Genomic DNA, 19,699 nt, shown 5'->3' on the forward strand with positions numbered 1-19,699 from the left:
CCTTTTGGGGAAAGTGTTTTTCCTCCAACTACCATTTTCTCACAGACCGATGGATACTCTTAGGCCTAGGGCAAGGCAGCTCCTAGGAAAACTAACTCTAGCCACCATTTTACTCCTGCTCCACCATCCCAAGCTCATATGCTTAAAATGGCGGAGGATCTTGCCACCCTTTTCAGGGGGTAGTCAGTCCACAATTTTTAAAAGATAGAGACCTTTCTTTTGAATTACTGATAGAACAGGAATCTGAGGATTATTCAGATTTTGAAGAGCAACAACCTCTGACTGCTTATGAGAATTCACATGCAGAGGAATCCATTCCTTCTGCCTCTTCACCAGAAGATCTTTTCTTTGGGGAAATACTTCACACCCTCGGGGAACATTTCCACTAGGAATCACAGGACTTCCCTCAGTCTTAAGAAAAGAGAGAGATGTTAAGTTGTCAATCTCGCCTTCATTCTTGCTTGATGGGTTCGGAGCCGATCCCTCGGCTCCGACTCGGCACTTGCTAAGCTCGAGAGTCACTTTTACCAGCTCGAGGCAGCCCCATATCCCATGATGCAAGGCAGTAAGTACCCAGATCTCGTTTGCCGCTTCGCTTATGAGGTCCTCCTTTTACCAGCTCCTGGTAAGTGATTCACTTTATTGATATTAAAGCCCCCTTTTTGTTAAAAAACCCTTAATTGTTAGTTATTAGTTAATTCTTTACATTTTGTGACAGAAAATCCCTGTCTCTTCTAATTTTTTTTAGTCAAACTTTACCCATCCCATCCCCTCCCTGTTAGGGTGTGTGTGTTTGTTTATAGGAATACCTTTTTGGTATTTTATTTAAGTTAATTTTTGACTGGTGTGTGTGTGTGTTTTTTGTAAAGCACCATGTCAAAGGAGAGGGTCTCAGGTTTTAAGAAGTGTGACTCGTGCTGTCAGAAGATGTCTCTGACAGACGGTCACACTTCTTGCCTGTATTGCATGGGGCCTCTTCACCTGCAGGACTCCTGTGCTATTTGTCATTCCTTCAGCCAGAGAGACCTGCAGGAAAGACGCAACAAGCTGATACTTAGGGGCCTTCTTAAGCCGGAGGGCTCTCCGGCTAAGTCGGCTCCATCAAAATCAGCTAAATCTTCCAAGGCCCAGGCTTCTGTGTCTAAGCCTGCGGTTTCAGCTCCACTGCTCGAGTGAGATCGGCTCCGCTGGAGCGATTCTGGCTTAACAAAGCCTTCGCACCGATGGCTATCGGTGCCGAATCTGCATTCACTTGTGTCGGCTCCGATCGGTTCCGACACCCATGTGGCACAGGCATCGGTGTCGGCTCCGATCGGCTCCGACACCGTTACTTTGGTGGCTGTATCTGCTCCGGCTGGAGCCGATACATCGAGGCTTCCTGTCGGCTCCGATAAGTCTTCGGCTCCGACAGGATCTATAGTATCTGTTCCGATGGTTCATTCCAGGAAGAGGTCGAGGTCTCCTTCCTTGGAGCCGATACTTTCGGCTCTGGCTTCATCTCTTCTTTCGGAACGGAGCCATTGGAGCCGATCTTCAAGGTCATCCAGACTATCAGACCATGACCTAGAGAGAGTGGTCAGCAGATTACTTAAGTCACAGGTACTGGCCCAAATGTTGCATAGTCCGTCTCAACAGACGACTGTTGGTCCACACCCCGTTACAGTTCCTCCTTCAACTCTACCCCAGAGCTTGGAGTTGGAGTCTTCGGGAATGGTTACTGCTACGGCTGGAGGACGGATACCCCCTTCTGTTCCTTCAGCCTCTACTCTTATCTCCTCTTCGAGACCTTCCTTAGAGGGATTCGGTGGTCGGGCTTCCATGGTCTCCTCCGAGGGGGTGAGTGGCACCGGACCCTTGTCCGAACCCGCTCTTCCCCTTGGAGCCACGGCCTTGGTGAGCTCGGCCCGACATCTGCCTCGAGACTTCCCTTCGGTGGTCCCTGCAGTTCCTAGTTCTTGGAACGGGTTCTCTCGACCTGCCTGGGAGGGGAGCATTGAGGTGATGAAGAGTGTACTGGCCACTGGTATCAGTCAGCAGTCTGTTCCCGTAGCTCCTCCCTCTATAGTACCTGTTGACATCTCTGCCACTTCTCTTGCTACAGGACCCAGAGATCCTCCGCCTCAGGTTTCCCCATTGGGAATTTCCCCCTCTTCCGAGGATTCTCCTGATGTTTCGGGAGATCCTCCTAGGAAGAGGACTTGTAAGAGGAAACATGTAGACTCCCCCGAGTCTGTCACTTCGGATACTGACTATGGTGAGTCAGAGGGATCCCCTAGATCCTCTGAGGATGTCTCCTTCTCAGACATCCTAGAACTCCTTAAACAGAGGGGAAACTGGCCCACCAACAATCCCTCTGAGGATGAGTCAGTATACCTAGAGGCGTTTGGATCTCGGCCCTCCACCTCCTGGGTGTCTCCGCCTTTCGACCCCCTTATGCAGGTTATCGCACGAAAGGCGTGGGCAGCTCCTGACTCTGTTGAGCCAGTCCCTAGGAGGCCTTCAAAATTTATCACTGCCCCGTGTGACAAGCAATTCCTCACTAAGGGTGTCCCCGCTGATGCCATGGTGGTGGCTGCGGCCACCAAAAAGGAACTTGCAGATCCTTCTGTACCCGTCCATCCTCCTAATAAGGACTCTAGGACCATGGATAGGTACGGTAAGCGGATGTTTTCCTCAGCGACCTTTGCTATGCGTTCGCTGAATTACCTATGTCACTTCACCAGACTCCAGAGGGATATCCTTAAGGAGCTGGGTGAAGTAGTTTAGGATCCTACAGCTGCAGGGGCTCAAGAAAAAATTGCTTCGCAGCTAGGAACCCTCAATTCCATTGCAAACTCCTCCATGCGGCTAATATCTTATGCTGCTGATGGAGCGAGTAGAGCCGCAGGTACAGGTGTGGCTCTTAGACGCCAAGCCTGGATGCAGCTATGTGATTTTGCGGATCCCTTTAAGGCGCCCTTCACAAATTCTCCCTTTGATGGGTCAGCTTTGTTTGGCCCTCAGGTGAAGGAAACCTTGACCAGGTGCGAACAGGACGGCAAGACTCTTTCTGCTGTAGGAGTCCGTTTTCCACCCTTCTAGACCTTATCCCAAAGGACAAAGGTGGGAAAATGTGGTTCCGTAAATCCCAAGGAGTCACGCCGATTCACGTGGTCAGTTTACCCCTAGAGGCAGAGGGGTAACAACAACAGACGCGCTCTAGAGGCAGAGGGGTCCGAAAACCAGGGAAACAGAGAGCCTCTCTGACAAGCCCTTTCAGCATCCCTGAGATGTTGCCCGGCTGTCCCTCCTTGGAGGCAGTCGGGAAGATTATCACTGTACCCAGAAGCCTGGCATTCCCTCACTCAAGACAGATGGGTACAGTCGATCATATCCAAGGGTTACATAATTCCTTTCGAGGAAAATCCTTTCCCTCAAGTTCCCTTCCAGATGTACCACCCGGTCTAAGGAAATTGCAGAGTTAGAAGTCTCAAAACTACTGCAAAAGAGCCATTCAGCCAGTTACAGCAGACCATTCAGAGCCTGAATCTACTCAAGGTTCTTTTTGGTCCCCAAAAGACGGGAGACTGGAGACCAATATTGGATCTCAGCAGACTCAACAAGTCTGTCAGGAAGACAAGATTCGAATGGTCACTCTTCAGTCAATTCTGCCCTTCTTACAGAAGGACAACTGGATGTGCTCAATAGATCTTCAGGATGCGTACTATCACATCAAGATTCACAGACGCTCCAGGAGATTTCTCCGCTTTCGGCTGGGGTCCAGTCATTTCCAGTTCAGAGCCCTGCCCTTTGGTCTCACTACAGCCCCCAGAGTGTTCACCAAATGCATGGCAGTGGTTACGGCTCACCTGAGACGTCAAGGATTCCAGGTGTTTCCGTATCTCGACGACTGGCTCCTGTCAGCCACCACCAGGCATCAGCTTATACAAGCCAGGGATTACACAATAAAATAAACCTTTGTTCTCATTTGGGCATCTCAATCAACTTCGAAAAGTCATCCTTATCGCCCTGCCAGTCTATTACCTTCATAGGCGCAAACTTAAACACTGTTCGGATGTCAGCTACCCTTACAGATCAAAGAGTTTCAGACATTCAGAGTCATGTCAGGATCATTCTGGCCAACAAGAAAGTACAGGCCAGAATGGTTCTAAAGGTATTACGTCTCATGGCTGCGGCCATTACTCTTCTTCCCCTGGCTCGATTCTACATGCGCCTTCTTCAGTGGATGCTGTTCACACAATGGTCATACCAGCAACTTCCAATGCGCCACCAGATTCTGGTGACACAGACATGCAAAGAGCATCTTGCTTGGTGGATCACATCTCCTCAGGTTCACCAAGGCAGGTACTTTGTACCCCCATCCCGATAGCCACTGTCACCACGGATGCCTCCTGATCGGGTGGGGGTCATTATCAGGGCAGGATGGTTCATGGACGTGGCAGCCGCTCGAGTACCATCTGCACATAAATGTCCTGGAGATGAGAGCAGTGCTTTTAACGTTGCAAGCCCTCAACGACTTTCTTCCCGTAGGGACAATTGCAGTCCACACAGACAACATGTCTGTAGTTTGGTATATCTACAAACAGGGCGGAACCAAGTCCTAACCCTTGTGTCGAGAAGCGCTCAGACTATGGCAATGGGCGATCTCCTCTCATCGGTTTCTGGTAGCAACGCATATCCCTGGGAAAACCAACATTGTAGCGGACAGATTGAGCAGAGCTATTCTCATGCCTCACGAGTGGTCTCTCAAGCAATCTATAGCGGAAGAGATTTTTCTGGAATGGGGTCGCCCATGTTGCGATCTTTTGCTACTCCCCAAAACAGCAAATGTCCAGACTTCTTCAGCCTCTTCCCTCTATCAGGCCATCCCCAGAGACGCTCTGACCCAGGATTGGCCCCAGGGACTTCTTTATGCCTTCCCTCCATCTCCTCTGATCCCTCAGGTTATCCAGAAAGCTACCGCTTTGAGAGCCAAATTGATTCTCATTGCCCCTTACTGGCCTCGACAAGTTTGGTTCCCGTTCCTCCATCATCACCTTTTGGTGCAGCCGTGGCATCTGGACCCAGTGCCAGATCTTCTGATTCACCAATCCGGTCAGCTGCACCGGTCAATCCCTTCTCTCAACCTCACAGCATGGTTGCTCCACTTCCTTCCTTAGCCAGGCTTCCTTTGATCTCTAACTCAGTTAGAGACATCATAGTAACCGCTAAAATCCTCTACCAGGAGGATTTATACAAGCAAATGGAAACGTTTCTCTTATTGGGCTAAGGCCAAGAATATTGATCCTTTACTGCCCCTGTTCAGGCAGTCCTGGACTTCTTAGCAGAGATTTTTCATGCAGGCTCCTCTTCTTCCACAGTCAGAGCTCAATTGGCTGCTATTTCCAATTTTCATGTCGGGATAGCAGATCATAATATTATGTCCCATAGGCTCTGCAGGGCCTTCTTGAAAGGAATTTTCCTACTAAAACCTCCAATCAGGAATCCTCCTCCTCAGTGGGATCTAAATTTAGTGCTGACATCCTTGATTCTTCCCCCTTCGAGCCAGCTGCTTCTTGTTCCCTGAAATATCTTTCTTGGAAAACTTTATTCCTAGTGGCTATTACATCGGCCAGGAGGGTGTCTGAACTTCATGCTCTTTCGGTTCGACCCCCCTATTTGGTTTTTCACAAAGACAGAGTATCTTTGAGAACTATCCCAACCTTTTTGCCTAAGGTCGCTTCAAAGAACAATTTGAATCAATCCATTGATCTCCTGTATTTTTCCTAACTATTCAGATAGAGCTGAACAAAAGCTACATTATCTTGATGTCCACCGTCAACTTAGATATTATTTGGACAGAACAAAAATTTAGAAAATCTGATCAACTTTTTGTTTCCTATGCAGATAATAAAAAAGGCCTTCCTGTTTCTAAAGTGACTTTGTCTAGATGGCTTTCTTCGGTCATCTCTGAAATTTATCTGCTCAGGGAAAACATGTGTGCTCAAAACCTAAAGCACATTCAACTAGGAGCTTAGCTACTTCTACAGCTTTTCAAGCTAGACTTCCTTTAGACACTATTTGTGCAGCGGCCACTTGGGCCACTCCTCACACTTGTTTCCCATTACAAATTGGACTTGGCCTCCAGGGACAGAGCCAGTTTTGGCTCTACAGTCCTCAAGAGTTTGTTCCATTGAGCCACCGAGGAAAGAGGTGCTAGGGACGCGGTCCCATCAAGGAAGAATGAAGGCGAGATTGACAACTTAACATTAAGAAGTTATGTACCTACCATAACGTTCCATGTTAGTTGTCTTCTCTCGCCTTCTTTCTTGCACCTCCCTCCTTCCCCTGGCCTGGACAGACCTTGTTATAAGAAACTGTTATGCTGAAGACCATTCAGACCTGGTCCTTCTTCCATCTGTAAGTTTTCTTTCTTCCTTTGGGAAGTATTTTATGCTTGGTGCTATTGCCTTTTGTCATCAAACGAGATCTGGGTACTTACCGCCTTGCATCATGGGATATGGGGCTGCCTCGAGCTGGTAAAAGTGACTCTCGAGCTTAGCAAGTGCCGAGTCGGAGCCGAGGGATCGGCTCCGAACCCATCAAGCAAGAAAGAAGGCGAGAGAAGACAACTAACATGGAACGTTATGGTAGGTACATAACTTCTTATTTCTATACCTGCCCCAACGCAGGATCTTGGGCCATCCCTCCAGTCTTAGAGGTGGTTGATGATGTCGTCCACGAATCCAGCTCAAGTCCTGACACCCTTCCACCTGTTCCCAGATAACCTGACTGGTATTACATAGTATCGGATTCTCACAAATGCCTGTACAGAAGTCCTGCTGCAGACCCAGAGGTTATTACACAGGGACCAAAAGGAGCTAAGGCTAGTTCAGCAAAGAATCCTATTCCTTCTGACAAGAACTTCAGAGCTCTTGACAAATGGGCTAAAAAAGTATACACCTCTGCAACCTTGGGTATCGGAGCACTCCTCTGTCAGTTCCACATGTTAAAATATCAACAACACACACTGTAGCTATTAAAAGAAAATATTTTAACCTTTATTGACTGTGCCAATTCCAAAGAGTTAGCAGATTTGCTGCACTCTACTTGTCATGTGGCTAAACACTCATTACACTGGATATGAAGCCCTAGAAGCCTCAAGCAGGGCAGCAGTGTCAGGGTCTGCCATTAGGAGACATGCATGGTTGAAGGAACAACCTCTCCCTGATCATGTCAAATTTAAATTACTTAATGCACCCTTCTATAAGGACCGCTTGTTCTGATTAAAAGCAGAAGAGGTGCTTTAAAAGTCGGAAGACAAATTAAAGTCTATGCAAACCGTAAAAGATTTCCTTCAGGTACAACCTCCTAAGTTCAGCAGGAATTTTACCTCAAAGCACTGGTCCTTTCGTACACCTAACAGATTGGGGTAAGGTAAGCCCCACAGGGACAGCAGACAACGAAACAGTAGACCAATTCCACTCCAAAGGCAGGGAGTTCCGAGCCTTCCCTTTATGGCATAAACTCTCAATGACTCCCTCTCCTCCCTCTGTTTTCTTTTCAGTCACCAAAAACTAGGAGGAAGGCTCTACCTCTGCAAAGAAAATTGGGTTCTGTAACAAAGGACCAATGGGTCTTAAAGATAATTTTTCAGGGGTACAAATTCTCCTTCAATGAACTCCCAATTCCAAGAGGGTACCCAGACTGCCCTCTAAATCAGTGGGCAGAGGCATTGAAATAAGTCCAAACTGTCATCCCAGGGTGCAGTAGAACCTGTCCCCCTCAGATCAAACAGGCAAAAGCTTTTATTGCAGACTATTCCTTGTTCCCATAAAAGAGGGCACTTGGTGCCCCATCATGGATCTCTCCATTCTGAACACCTTCCTAGTGCTCCCTAAATTCAAAGTACTAACTTTGTAGCAGCTGCTGCCTATGCTGATAAAAATGCCTGGTTAGTTACCTTAGATCTAAAAGATGCCTACCTCCACATTCCCATAAGGGAATTGTGCAGGAAATTCTTTTGCTTCACAGCAGGCTTACAACACTTTTTCAGATGTTTGTGTTTCACTGTTGCAGTCATTACATTTGGGTTATCCTGCTGGCAGGCTACCCGCAGTCGGCCTGAATTCCAAAGTCCTGGTCTGTTGTCGGTTGCTGTCACCTCCTCCCTGACGTCAGTGCGCCAGGGGTATAAAAGATGCATCCGACTCCATTTTCTTCAGTCTTTCTTGCCGCGCAGTGCCCGAAGGAAAAGCAGTTCGCAAGTGCCGGTCGGCCGACTTCTGAGATTTTCGAAGTCGAATTTCAGATCCGAAGTCTTCAATAAAGCCAAGTACCCCGTTGGGAAACTTTTTTCTTGCCTCAGACCGATGTCAGAAAAAGTTAATAATTGTATTTCTTGTGGGAAGCAAATACCTCATAAGGCCTTCCACTCTTACCGTATTCCATGCCTAGGCCCTGATCACGACGTCACTAGTCGGTTTTGTGCTAGATTTAACAAACGCACTATAAAACGATGTTTTGATTTTGCTTTGCACTACTTTGTCCGAAGATTCAATTATACGATGCCGTTGGATCAACCGACTACCGCAATTCTGAAAAAACGCAAAGATCAGGATAAGGACAGGCATCCGAGTTCCAAAACCGACGACGAAGCCTCTTCTAGGCCAGTCGCCGGTTCTCCGTGAGGCGCTTTCACAGCCACTGACACCTGCTACCTCAGAGCCACAGGCTGCCTCCGACTCCCACGTGGGGACCACTAGGCCTCTGGAAACTCAAGGTGTTGGGCCTACGGAGACTAACCCCTCAGATGGGTCCGGAGCCGCTGAGCAGGCATCTGCTTCTGAGGGTGTCTTCAGACCTTCACAACTTACCATTAAAGACAAAGAAGCAAGTACAACATTCTCCTGGACAGTCCTCCATGCCTAAGAAACAGATGCTTTAAATGGCCGAAGACCTCCATTACACTAATCAGGGGGTTCCCATCCCCCTCCTGAGAAAAGGCCTAGGCAGGATACAGACTATGATTCCTCTGATCTGGTTTCCATTTCCTCTGGTTCCTCTTCAGACCAGGGATACTCTCTACCCCCCAATGAGGACTCTGATGCTGAAGAATCCATCCAGTCAGCCTCTCCTCCTGAGGATTATTCTTTTGGGGAAACCTTACATACCATGAGGGAGCATTTCCATTGGGAAAGTCAGGATTATTCAGAATCCAAGAAAAGGGTCAGGGACTTTCTTTTATTGCCTCAGCACAGGCCCCTAGCTATCCCGCCAGTGTTGGATATTGTGGATGATGTGTTCTCACAAGTTTCTTTATAAAAACCCTTCTGCTGATCCTGAATCTATTTCCCAGGGTCCCAAATAGGTTAAGGCTTCCATTGCAAAAAATCCAGTCCCCTCTGACAGAGATTCCAGAGCATTGGATAGGTGGGGGAAGAAAGTTTACACTTCTGCAACTTTAGCAGTAAGGGCTTTAAATTGCCAGTATCACATGCTTAAGTACCAACAATATTTAATGGCTCCGTTAAAACAGAAAATGCTTGCAAGCTCAGAAGCTCCTGACTATAAAGAAATGCAGGATTTATTGCATGCAGTTGAACAGGTGGGAAAACATACTCTGCAATGTGATTTTGATTCTTTAAAGGCCTCTTGTAGAGCCGCAGTTACAGGTTCTTTGATTCGAAGACATGCTTGGTTAAAAGAACAGAGTTTACCTGATCATGTTAAGGCAAAATTATTGGATGCTCCTTTACAGCATGATACCTTGTTTGGTGTTAAGGCAGAAGAGGTGTTAAAGAAAATGGAGGATAAAGCTAAATCTATGCAAACAGTCAAAGATTTCTTACAGGTACAGCCACCTCGATTTAGCAGAAATTGGCCTACAAAAAGAATTGGTCCTTTCCAGTGTCAGACAGGCCACAGAGAGGCAGATACAGACGCCCAAGAGGCAGATCTCAACCCCAAGGCTGTAACAGACAACGACAGTGGGGCACCTCAACCCCAAAAGGAGGTGAGGACAAGTCTCAACCTTACAGGAAACAGTCCCAATGACATCCCCCTTCGTACGCCAAACACTTCCCTTTTGGCAGCCCCCTTAGGGGGAAAACTAGCACTTTTTTCTCAAAATTGGCGAACAATCAGCCAAGACAAATGGGTTCTGAATATTGTCTCAAGGTTACAGGTTCCACTTTCACACTTTACCATTGGTAAAAGGAATGCCAAACTTGCCACAAAATTAATGAGCAGAAGCTCGAAAACAACTTTCAGCCCGCATGGACATGAGAGCTATTCAGAAAGTACCACAGCAGGAACAAGGACAAGGATTTTACTCAAGACTTCCTGGTCCCCAGAAAGGACAAAGCCTGGAGACCCATACTAGACCTTTCAACTCTAAGTACTTACCTGAATGTTCCGAAATTCTAAATGTTGACACTACAGCAGCTTCTTCCCATGCTGGGCAAGAAGGCTTGGCTTGTTACTCTGGACCTCAGAGGCATACCTGCATGTCCCTATCAGACAAAATTGCAGAAGATACCTCCGATTCAAAGCTGGTACAATGCACTACCAATTCTCTGCACACTGCCCTTTGGCTTAACTACTGCGCCCAGTGTCTTTACAAAGTGCCTGGCACCAGTAATTCCATTTTGCAGACAAAAGGAATTCAAATATATCCTTACCTGGACGACTGCCTCATTCAAGCAGAGACAAAAGGCATTCTTCTAAAGCATCTGGCCTTTTGTAAAAAGGTTGCTAATTTCTCTAGGGTACACAATAAACGAAAAGAAGTCAAAACTAGTGCCCTCAGAGCAGATAATATTCCTGGGTGCCAGCTTAAATACAATGGCCCAGATGGCTTACCTCACGCCAGACAAACAAGGACAACTGACTCAATATTTTCAATTGCTGGCAAAGAAGTCCCATCTCCCTGCAAGAAAAATTCTGCAGGCCCTGGGATTCATGGCATCTTGCATACTACTAATTGCATATGCCAGACTGCATATGAGGAAATTACAATGGTACCTAAAGTGTTTGGACTCAACACTCAGTTTAGAAGCAGTAATACCAGTAATTCCCTGCCTACAACAGGAGTTTAGATGGGCACAGGTGTGTCACCTCAGCAAGGGTCAGCCTTTCACTCTACCCACAGCCAGGCAGACTAACAACAGATGCTTCGGATTACGCCTGGGGAGCACACATGGCAAGAAAATGTATTCAGGGCAAGTGGACCACAGATCAAATGCATCTTCACATCAATCAAAAAGAGATGTTGGCTGTTCAAAATGCCCTAACTGCTTTCAAGGACCTTCTGCATTCAGGACAATTATTAAGGGCAGACAACACCACAGTAATGTGGTACATAAACAAGCAAGGGGGCACTCATTCTTATCCCCTATGCAGGCAAGCCATGACCTTGTGGAACACAGCTCTAACTTATCAAGTTCCTCTGCAAGCACAATTCCTGCCAGGAAGGAAAAATACTCTGGCAGACTATCTAAGCAGAAATATCATGGACCCTCACGAATGGAAATTGAATCCACAAATCTTCAGCATGGTAACGCAAAAATGGGGATGCGGAGACATGGATCTTTTTCCTCCCCACTGAATTGCCAACTACAAATACTCTGCACAAGGACTTACCACACACAAGCATGGAAAGTGGATGCTCTCTCGTTCAGCTGGAAAAGCCTAAAAGTTTATGCCTTCCCACCACTGCCTCTCCTTTCAAAGGTACTCCTAAAAGCCAGACAAGAAAAAACACAGATGATCCTGATTGCTCCAGACTGGCCACGCCAGCACTGGTACCCAATCTTAAATAACTTGGCTCAAGGCTCATCATGGATTTTGCCTCAAATTTCACACCTTCTGACTCAACAAAACAATCAGATCCTGCACGGTCAGCTCAAGACACTATACCTGGCTGCATGGCAGATTCATTAGTCAAACAGGCAACATCTCTCTCTAAAGTTGTTATGGATGTCATTTTGGAGGCCAGGAGGCCTAGCACCAGGAAGTCTTACTCAGAAAAATAGAAGAGATTCTGCGCCTGGAACCAGGCACAAAGCCCTTGACCCTCTTGTCCCAAACATTCCTCAGATTTTACAATACTTAACTGAGATGCTGGACAAAGGCCTATCCTTATCAATTAAGATCCACGCCTCTGCCATTTCAGCACATTACAACACGGATTCTCCTTTATACTCTCATTCCTTGCTACAGCAGAATCTCAGAGGGGCTAAAAACATAAGACCGCCCCGAAGAGCACCAACACCAACTTGGGACCTTAATTTTGTTTTGGAAAAACTGACCCTGCCACCTTTTTAGCCGGCCTATACAGCCGATCTAAAATGTTTATCATGGAAAACAACTCTGTTCCTGGCAATAACTTCAGCATGAAGAGTCTCAGAGCTGCAGGCATTAATGGCAGTGGAACCTTTTATAATTTTTCATCAGGACTGGGTTTCTTTAAGGACCAACCCTACCTTTATGCCAAAGGTGGTATCTAGTGTGGCTCTTAACCAAACCATCCATTTGCTAACTTTTTATCCAAACCCCCAGAATAAAGGGGAGAAACTTCTGCACTCTTTGGACGTACATAGGCAGCTAAGCTTCTACTTGGACAAAACAAATGCTTTCAGGAAAACTGAGCAACTGTAGCATATGCTGCAGGATCACAGGGCAAGGCTATCTCAAAGCAAACTATCTCCAAATGGATAGGACACTGTATTTGTTACTGCTACACACAGCATGGAAAAATCAGTCCCTAATAACATTAGGCCACATTCTACCAGAGCAACAGCCACTTCAACAGCCTTTCTCAGAGGAGTACCAACCAAGGAAATTTTGGAGGCTGCAACTTGGAGTTCAGTGCACACCTTTACCAAGCATTACCACTTGCCTCTTTACTCTAAATCCAGAGCAGGATTTGCCACTGCAGTTCTGCAGGGCCTCATAGCCAATCCTAATTCTTTATAGACCAGCCACCCAAACTTAGCTTTGGGATTCTACCCAAGTGTAATGACTGCAGCAGTGTAACACGATGAACATAGTATAGTTTTGTACCTACCATAAATGTAGATGTTCGAGTGTTCACACTGCAGCATTCCAGGTTACCCTCCCTCCATCCCTTCTGTCCTAGCTGGGCTTATCTATACCTTTCTATTCTACACAACCTTTGTGGTGTATTTGCTTGTAACTGAAGGTATTGTTTTTATTTTATATATATGTTTTATTAGCAATATGTATTGCCTACCTACTTGGGGGCACCTGACATCTGGGGCAAGAAAAACTGAAGAAAATGGCGTTGGATGCATCTTTTATACCCCTGGCGCACTGACGTCAGGGAAGAAGCGACAGCAACTGATGCTGGACCAAGAGTTTGGAACTCTGGCTGACTACGGGACCGCCTGACGGCAGGAATAACCCAAGTGTAATGACTGCAGCAGTGTGAACACTCGAACATCTACATTTATGGTAGGTACAAAACTTTACTTTTCCTGGAAACCATCACTCAAGACATTTGGGTTCTTTCCATAATCAGAAAGGGATATTTCATGATTTGACAGTCCACCTCCACTTTCAAGAGCATCACTCACCCCCCTTTGAAGCAGTTAATCCTTTCCTCAGAAATCCTTTTGTAGTTTTAGCAACAGAGCTCCATTCAAAAGGTTCCTCAATTCTCAAGGGGGAAAGGTTTCTGTTCAAGAATGTTCCTGGTACCTATAAAGGATGGCCCCTAGAGACCAGTACTGGATTTATCCCATCTCAACACCTTCCTTAAAGGTCCCTACCTTCAGAATGTTAGCTCTCCAAGCACTCTTCCCCCTCATCTTTCCACAAGGATACATCTCATCTCTGGATACGAGATGCTTATTTTCACATCTCTATTCACCGCAGCTTCAAGAAAGTCTTATGTTTTTCTGTGGTTTCCTGACGTTTTCAATTCTCTGTCTTGCCCTTTGGTCATTCTACAGTACCAAGGGAATTCACAAAATGCCTGGCTCCAGTGATTGCACCCTGCAGACTTTTGGGCATCCAGATCTTGCCATACCTGTGCAATCTGCTTTTACAGGCCCCAAATTCATGCACAGTACTCCAAAACTTGGAAACCACCATTTACCTCCTCGAGAAACTAGGATTCACCATCAAGTAAAGGAAGTCCGTACTCGCTTCTTCATAGGACCATATCTTCCTGGGTTGTCATACAGACGGACACTATGAGAGTGTCACTTCCACAAAAGTGCAGCAAGGAGCCAGCCATAGGAACACTTAAAGAAAATTTAAGTTTTTCTATGGCTGGCTGTTTCATTGTTTTGGATTTTTGTGGTTACTATGTTTAGGTTTTTAGTCAGCAAGTGTCACTTCCCCCTCAGAAGGTGCAGGAACTTTGGTCCTTTCACTTCCGTCTCCCCTTAACTCGTACCACAGCTAGGTTGTTCCTCTGTGTACTGGTATTCATGGCTTCTATCATTCGCATGGTACCAATGAGGGAATTCCAGTGGTTCCTCAGATTAGTATGGATCCACCATTCTCACCCTCTAGAATTCCAAGTCCTTTCATTCCTCGCCTAAAGAGGGAACTACTCTGTTGAGTACATCAGATGGACCTCAGTCCAGGTCTTACCCCTGCATCCTCTCTCCCCAGTCCTAGAACTCTAAGCAGATGCATCAGGTGTGTGGTGGGGAGTGGCCTTGGGCAAATTCACATTCGAGGAATTTGGACCCCCTCCCAAAAATCAGAACACATAAACATCAGGGAAATGTGAGCATTGCTACTCGCTCTACAAGCATGTCGACCTCTCTTTTGCCTAGCCCCTCTTTAACTATTCACAGAGAACATGACAGTCCTCTTGGATGTGAATAAGAGGAGGTGACCAAATTCTATCTCCTGCTTTTCTGGTATGGAAATTTCTGGCCGAGTTCCACATGACTGTTTCAGCCGTGTACATTCCTTCCAACTGTAATCTTGTTGGCAGACTCGTTTAGCAAATCCCTTACTCAATCCCACAAATGGATGCTTCACAGGGAAGTAAATGTTCTTGGATGTAGTCTACCAATTGGGCATTCCTCAAATAGACTAATGATCAGAGAAATTCCAAAATTGTGTGCCAGAGTCCAAAGTTTTCTCGTTTGGCAAGTAGATGCCCCCTCCTCTTGGAAAGGGATGTTTCTGTATGCATTCCCTCCCCTTCCTCGAATGCCAGAGCTCTTGTTCAGGATTCATCAAGACCAACAAAAAATTTTACTGGTGACCACCTTTGACCAACACAGCACTGGTTCCCCCTTCTGCATTTAGCCAAGGACCATCACCAGAAGTTACCTCACAGAGCTGACCTACTCATACAGAGCAAAGTATCCCTAACGCATTCACACCTGTCAGTGCTACAGCTGACACTGTGGGTGATGGGATTTTAATCCCCTTCAAACACCTATTCTCAGAGGATGTGCTCTAGGGTTTTGTAGGAGGCCAGAAAACCCAGTACAAGAAAAATCTTACGTTTTCAGTTGGAAAAGATTTTCAGTCGGGTGTCTTTTTAAGAACCAAGATTCACTGACAGTGCGAATCCCGGTGGTTCTGTCTTAACTTGTGTGAATTGCTCGTTGTTGGCTTGACTTGCTCCTCTGTCAAAGCACACATCGGCAATTTGTTTTGTCTGCCTATTTATTCCCTTCTAGCATCCAGATTTGAGGTGAAACAATTCCTTAAGGGCATCCTTCACATTAAGGCTTCTAGGAAACCTCTTTCTCCTCCTCCTCCATGGGCCCCTAATTTTGTCCTTGAAAACCTGACCCAGGCTCCTTTTGAGTCTGCATAGTCTGCCTCCCTCAAAGTTTGCTCTTGGAAAACTGTTTGCTAGTGGCCTTGACCTCATCCAGAAGGGTGTCGGAGCTTCAAGCCCTTATGGCGGTGACCCCCCTTTTTGGTATTTCATAAGGATAGGGTATTCTTGAGAGAAAATCCTTTCTTTGTGCCTAAAGTGGTTATTGAGTTGTCCCTTAACCTATCTATCCAATTACTTACCTTCTGCCTTTCTCCACAAATCTACAGTGAAAAGGTACTACTCTTCTTAGATGTACATAGACAACTTAGATTTTATCTGGGTAGACTAAAGCTGTCTGGCAATCTGTTCAGCTATTTGTGAACTTTCATCCCAAGGCTCTGGGTTTACCTGTTTCCAAGCAGACTATGTCTTCTTGGATTTCAAAGACTATTTGCCTTTGTTACACACTCCATGGAAAGAGACTCCCTTCACCTATGAAAGTCCACTCTACCTGGGTTTTGTCTTCCTCCAAGGCATTCTTCAGTGGCCCAGATAACCCCATCCTCTAAGGAACCACATGGTCTCCTATCCATACCTTTACCAAGCACTGCAAACTAGATGGAATTTCCAGATCCAGAGCTGACTTTGCCAATGCCATTTTAAATGGCTTGATTGAGATCTCCTCTGGTCTTTCCTCCTCACTTCCTTCTTGAGATTTGGCGTTCTCCTTCAGGTTGAGTACTGCAGTAAGTGAATAGGACAAAGAATAGTTGTGTAAAACCTTGCCATAATGGTAGATGCCCTTCTCTTCACTGCTGCAGTATTCTGTCTCTCCCTCCTTCCCCTCTGGATTATTGTTGTGCTTGGAAGTACTCACCTTCTATATGCTTAGTCTAGCATTCCTGCTGGGACATTAATTTCTGAGGATGGTGTGTGCATACATTGCTTTTATGGCCTGCGTCTGACAGCTGCCTACTTGAGACGTTCCATGTACCCTACAATAATTATAAGACTTCTGTATACTGGCCGACATCAGGTTGCCTTCAGATGTGAGATCCCTCAGGTTAAGAATACTGCATCAGTGACGAGACATCTATGGTTATGGTAAGATATTACACAGGTATTGTATCTGTCCTCTCTGCCAGGCGATTTTGTGTAAAAGCTTTAGTCCTTTTTGTCAACATTCTATGGAAAACAAAAATTCTCCGGTTCTTCTCTGTGTTCTTGAACCTTCCTTCCAACTGTACCACTTTCTTTTTCAACATTGTTTCATCTGTAATTAAGGAGAGATTTCTTTAATTCTTTTTATGGTCAGGTATTCCTCACACCCATTCAAGATCGTCTTTCCAGATCCTTATGTCCTCCCAGAAACCATGTACTTTTTAAGTTGTACAGGAGCAAATGGAACAAAGTTGTCCTTGTTAGCCATTTAAAATGGTGTAGCTCCTTCCAGAGTTCCAAGCCTCTATTTCTCATCTTCTCTCCCCCCTTTTCATTGCAAGGTTTGGCACTCAGTTTAAATTTCCTATTAAGGATTTCAGTTTTATTCTGTCTTAAGAGGAAGGCCTACCTAAAAGGAAGCATTGTACTCCCATCAAGGATCCTAGCCCCACCTTGGAAACCAAAGTCATGTACTGCAGTATCTAACCCCCCCACCCCCACCCACCATTTGAGCCAGATAGTTTAGCTGATTTCAGATTCTTGCCATCAGGACACTTCTAGCAGTCTCTTCAGCCCGAGGAGTTTCAGAACTTCAGATTCTTTCCTTTTGACCATCTTAATTAACCTTTTTCAGGGGTAAAGCTTCTCATTGAACTAATCCCTCTTTTTACTTAAGGTGGCTTTGGAAACTGATGTCAGTAAAACCATTCATCTTTCACTATTTTTCCACTTTGCACCAACAAAAGAAAGTACTTACTTGATTGTCTGGCTGTGCATAGGTGACTGAGATTCTGTGTCCAGTGTACAGATCAGTCGAGACAACTTGACTAGTTTGCCACTCTCTCTGTTGATTGAGTCAGAAAATATCCAAAATTATGTTGTCCAGATGGTTGGCTTATTGTGTTTCCTTCATTTATGGCTCCTGTACCAGGCTGTTCTTTTAAACTGACAGCACACCTTGCCTAAAGTAATCAGAAGCTGCTTTTTCCTCCAGAAATTCTTCTAGTAACAGTTATATGTGCTGTGTCTACTTGGGCTTCATTATATAACTTTGCAAAATCATGTTAGTTGTACTCTGTGTCCATAAATTTCTTCTTTCTAGACCAACTTACTCTGTTATATTGCCAATGATGGTCTTAGCTGGGGACCCTGTGTCCCATCCTTGAAGTGGACAAAGAATAATTTGAGATGTGACAGTTAATGTACTTACAACATTCCATTTTGATTGTCATATCTGCCCACTTCAGAGACTGTCCCTCCCAAATTATCACCTTGTCGACTCCTAACAGACCTTACTGGTGGTCTGAGGCCTTTCTGATATAACCCGTTTAGTTTCTTGACATATTAAACTTAGGGCTACTAGCTGGCAAATTGATCTGTGGTAAACCATGAGAAGCAGTGCACTTTGGGAGACCAGATGGTTTAAGGACCTTCTGTTTGCCACAATGGCAGGTGTCAGTGACCAGTCATCCCTTGGATGTACATGGATGGTAAAGCTCTAGCATTGGAGTATTTAACTGTAGCAGTTGTGATTCCTTTAAACTCAATGCTTTATTTTATAGCTTTCGTAAGTGGAGGCATCTTTTCATATTGAAGTGATGAGCTGGTGTTGAACATTTTTACTTTTTTTTTTTTGTTTTATATTTAGGTTTTACAAGTCATCACTTGCAGTGGACTGCAGTGAGGTGGGGGGGGTAGAGCACCACTTGATATGTGTAATACTTTAAAATACTCTTGTGTTCTCTTTTGTAGAGAAACTTTTCAATGTCTGTAAACAGTGTTGCAGTGCTAAGGCTTATGGGAAAAGGTGGTGGCCCACCTCCAGCAGGAGTGTCTCGAGGTAGAGGTGGTACCAGGGGCCGAGGTGAGTTGCACTTTTTTTGAAATTCTGGACTTTTTAAACTGCTTATAAGTGTGTGTTATCCAGGTATTTGATTTAGCCCAGATTATATTGAATTTTCTTACAGGCTGACGTTTCTGCATTAGAGTGCATATTGTCATCTGTTTTTTAAGGTTCTGTTTTTCTTGAGCTTTTAAAGATGTTGACTGGGTATGTTGGTTTTGTTGCATTGTGTTCTGTAGATGTTCTTCATGTTTCACTGTTGCAGTCATTACATTTATGTTATCTGCCTGCAGGTAGCTCTCAGTCGGCCTGATTATCAAAGTCTTGGGTCCTGCGTCGGTTGCTATCTCATCTTCCATGACGTCAGGTAGTCAGGGGAGTAAAGCATGCAGCCAATGCCATTACATTAGTCTTTGTTGCCGTGCGGTGCCCGAAGCAGAAGCAGTTCGCAAGTGCCCGTCGGCCGACTCCTCAAATTTTCGTTTTAGAGTTTCAGATCCGAAGTCTTCAACAAAGCTAAGTACCCCGTTGGGGATCCTTTTTCTTGCTCTAAACCGATGTCAGTAAAAGTTAACAATTGTATTTCTTGTGGAAAGCAAATTCCTCATAAAGATTCATTTTCGCATCTAAATATTTTGGTACTCTGTTCAGTTATCCAGAAATGGCTTCAGTAAGCCACCCGAATACCGACATTCCAAAAAACCGCAAAGATAAAGAGAGACAGACTGCAAAAGTCCAAAGCTGCCGACGCTTCCGTTAAGCTATTCGTCAGTTCGCCAGTACACAGTGAGGCGCTTTCGCAGCCCCTGATACCCGCTACTTCAGATTCACAAACCTCTACTGAGACCCATTCGGAGTCCGGTATGCCACGAGATGTTTCTTCGACTGTGGAAACTGTTGATGTCTCTACCTTGGATGGGTCCGGAGCTGCTGTGCAGGCATCAGCTTCTGAG

At 45.6% G+C, this 19,699-nt stretch overlaps 1 protein-coding gene across 1 annotated transcript in view; it reads left to right on the top strand.

Moving 5' to 3' along the window:
- The window catches only part of GIGYF1 (GRB10 interacting GYF protein 1), a gene marked incomplete in the record, with an annotated part of 2,892,461 nt that overhangs the window by 661,058 nt on the left and 2,211,704 nt on the right, over positions 1-19,699 (top strand). Inside the window, 1 exon segment of the mRNA XM_044077309.1 lies at positions 18,656-18,767. Coding sequence (XP_043933244.1) covers positions 18,656-18,767 — 112 coding nt within the window.

Source organism: Protopterus annectens, chromosome 7.part0 (assembly GCF_019279795.1).
Source record: "Protopterus annectens isolate FY-2018-M chromosome 7.part0, PAN1.0, whole genome shotgun sequence".
NCBI classification, from domain to species: Eukaryota; Metazoa; Chordata; order Ceratodontiformes; family Protopteridae; genus Protopterus; species Protopterus annectens.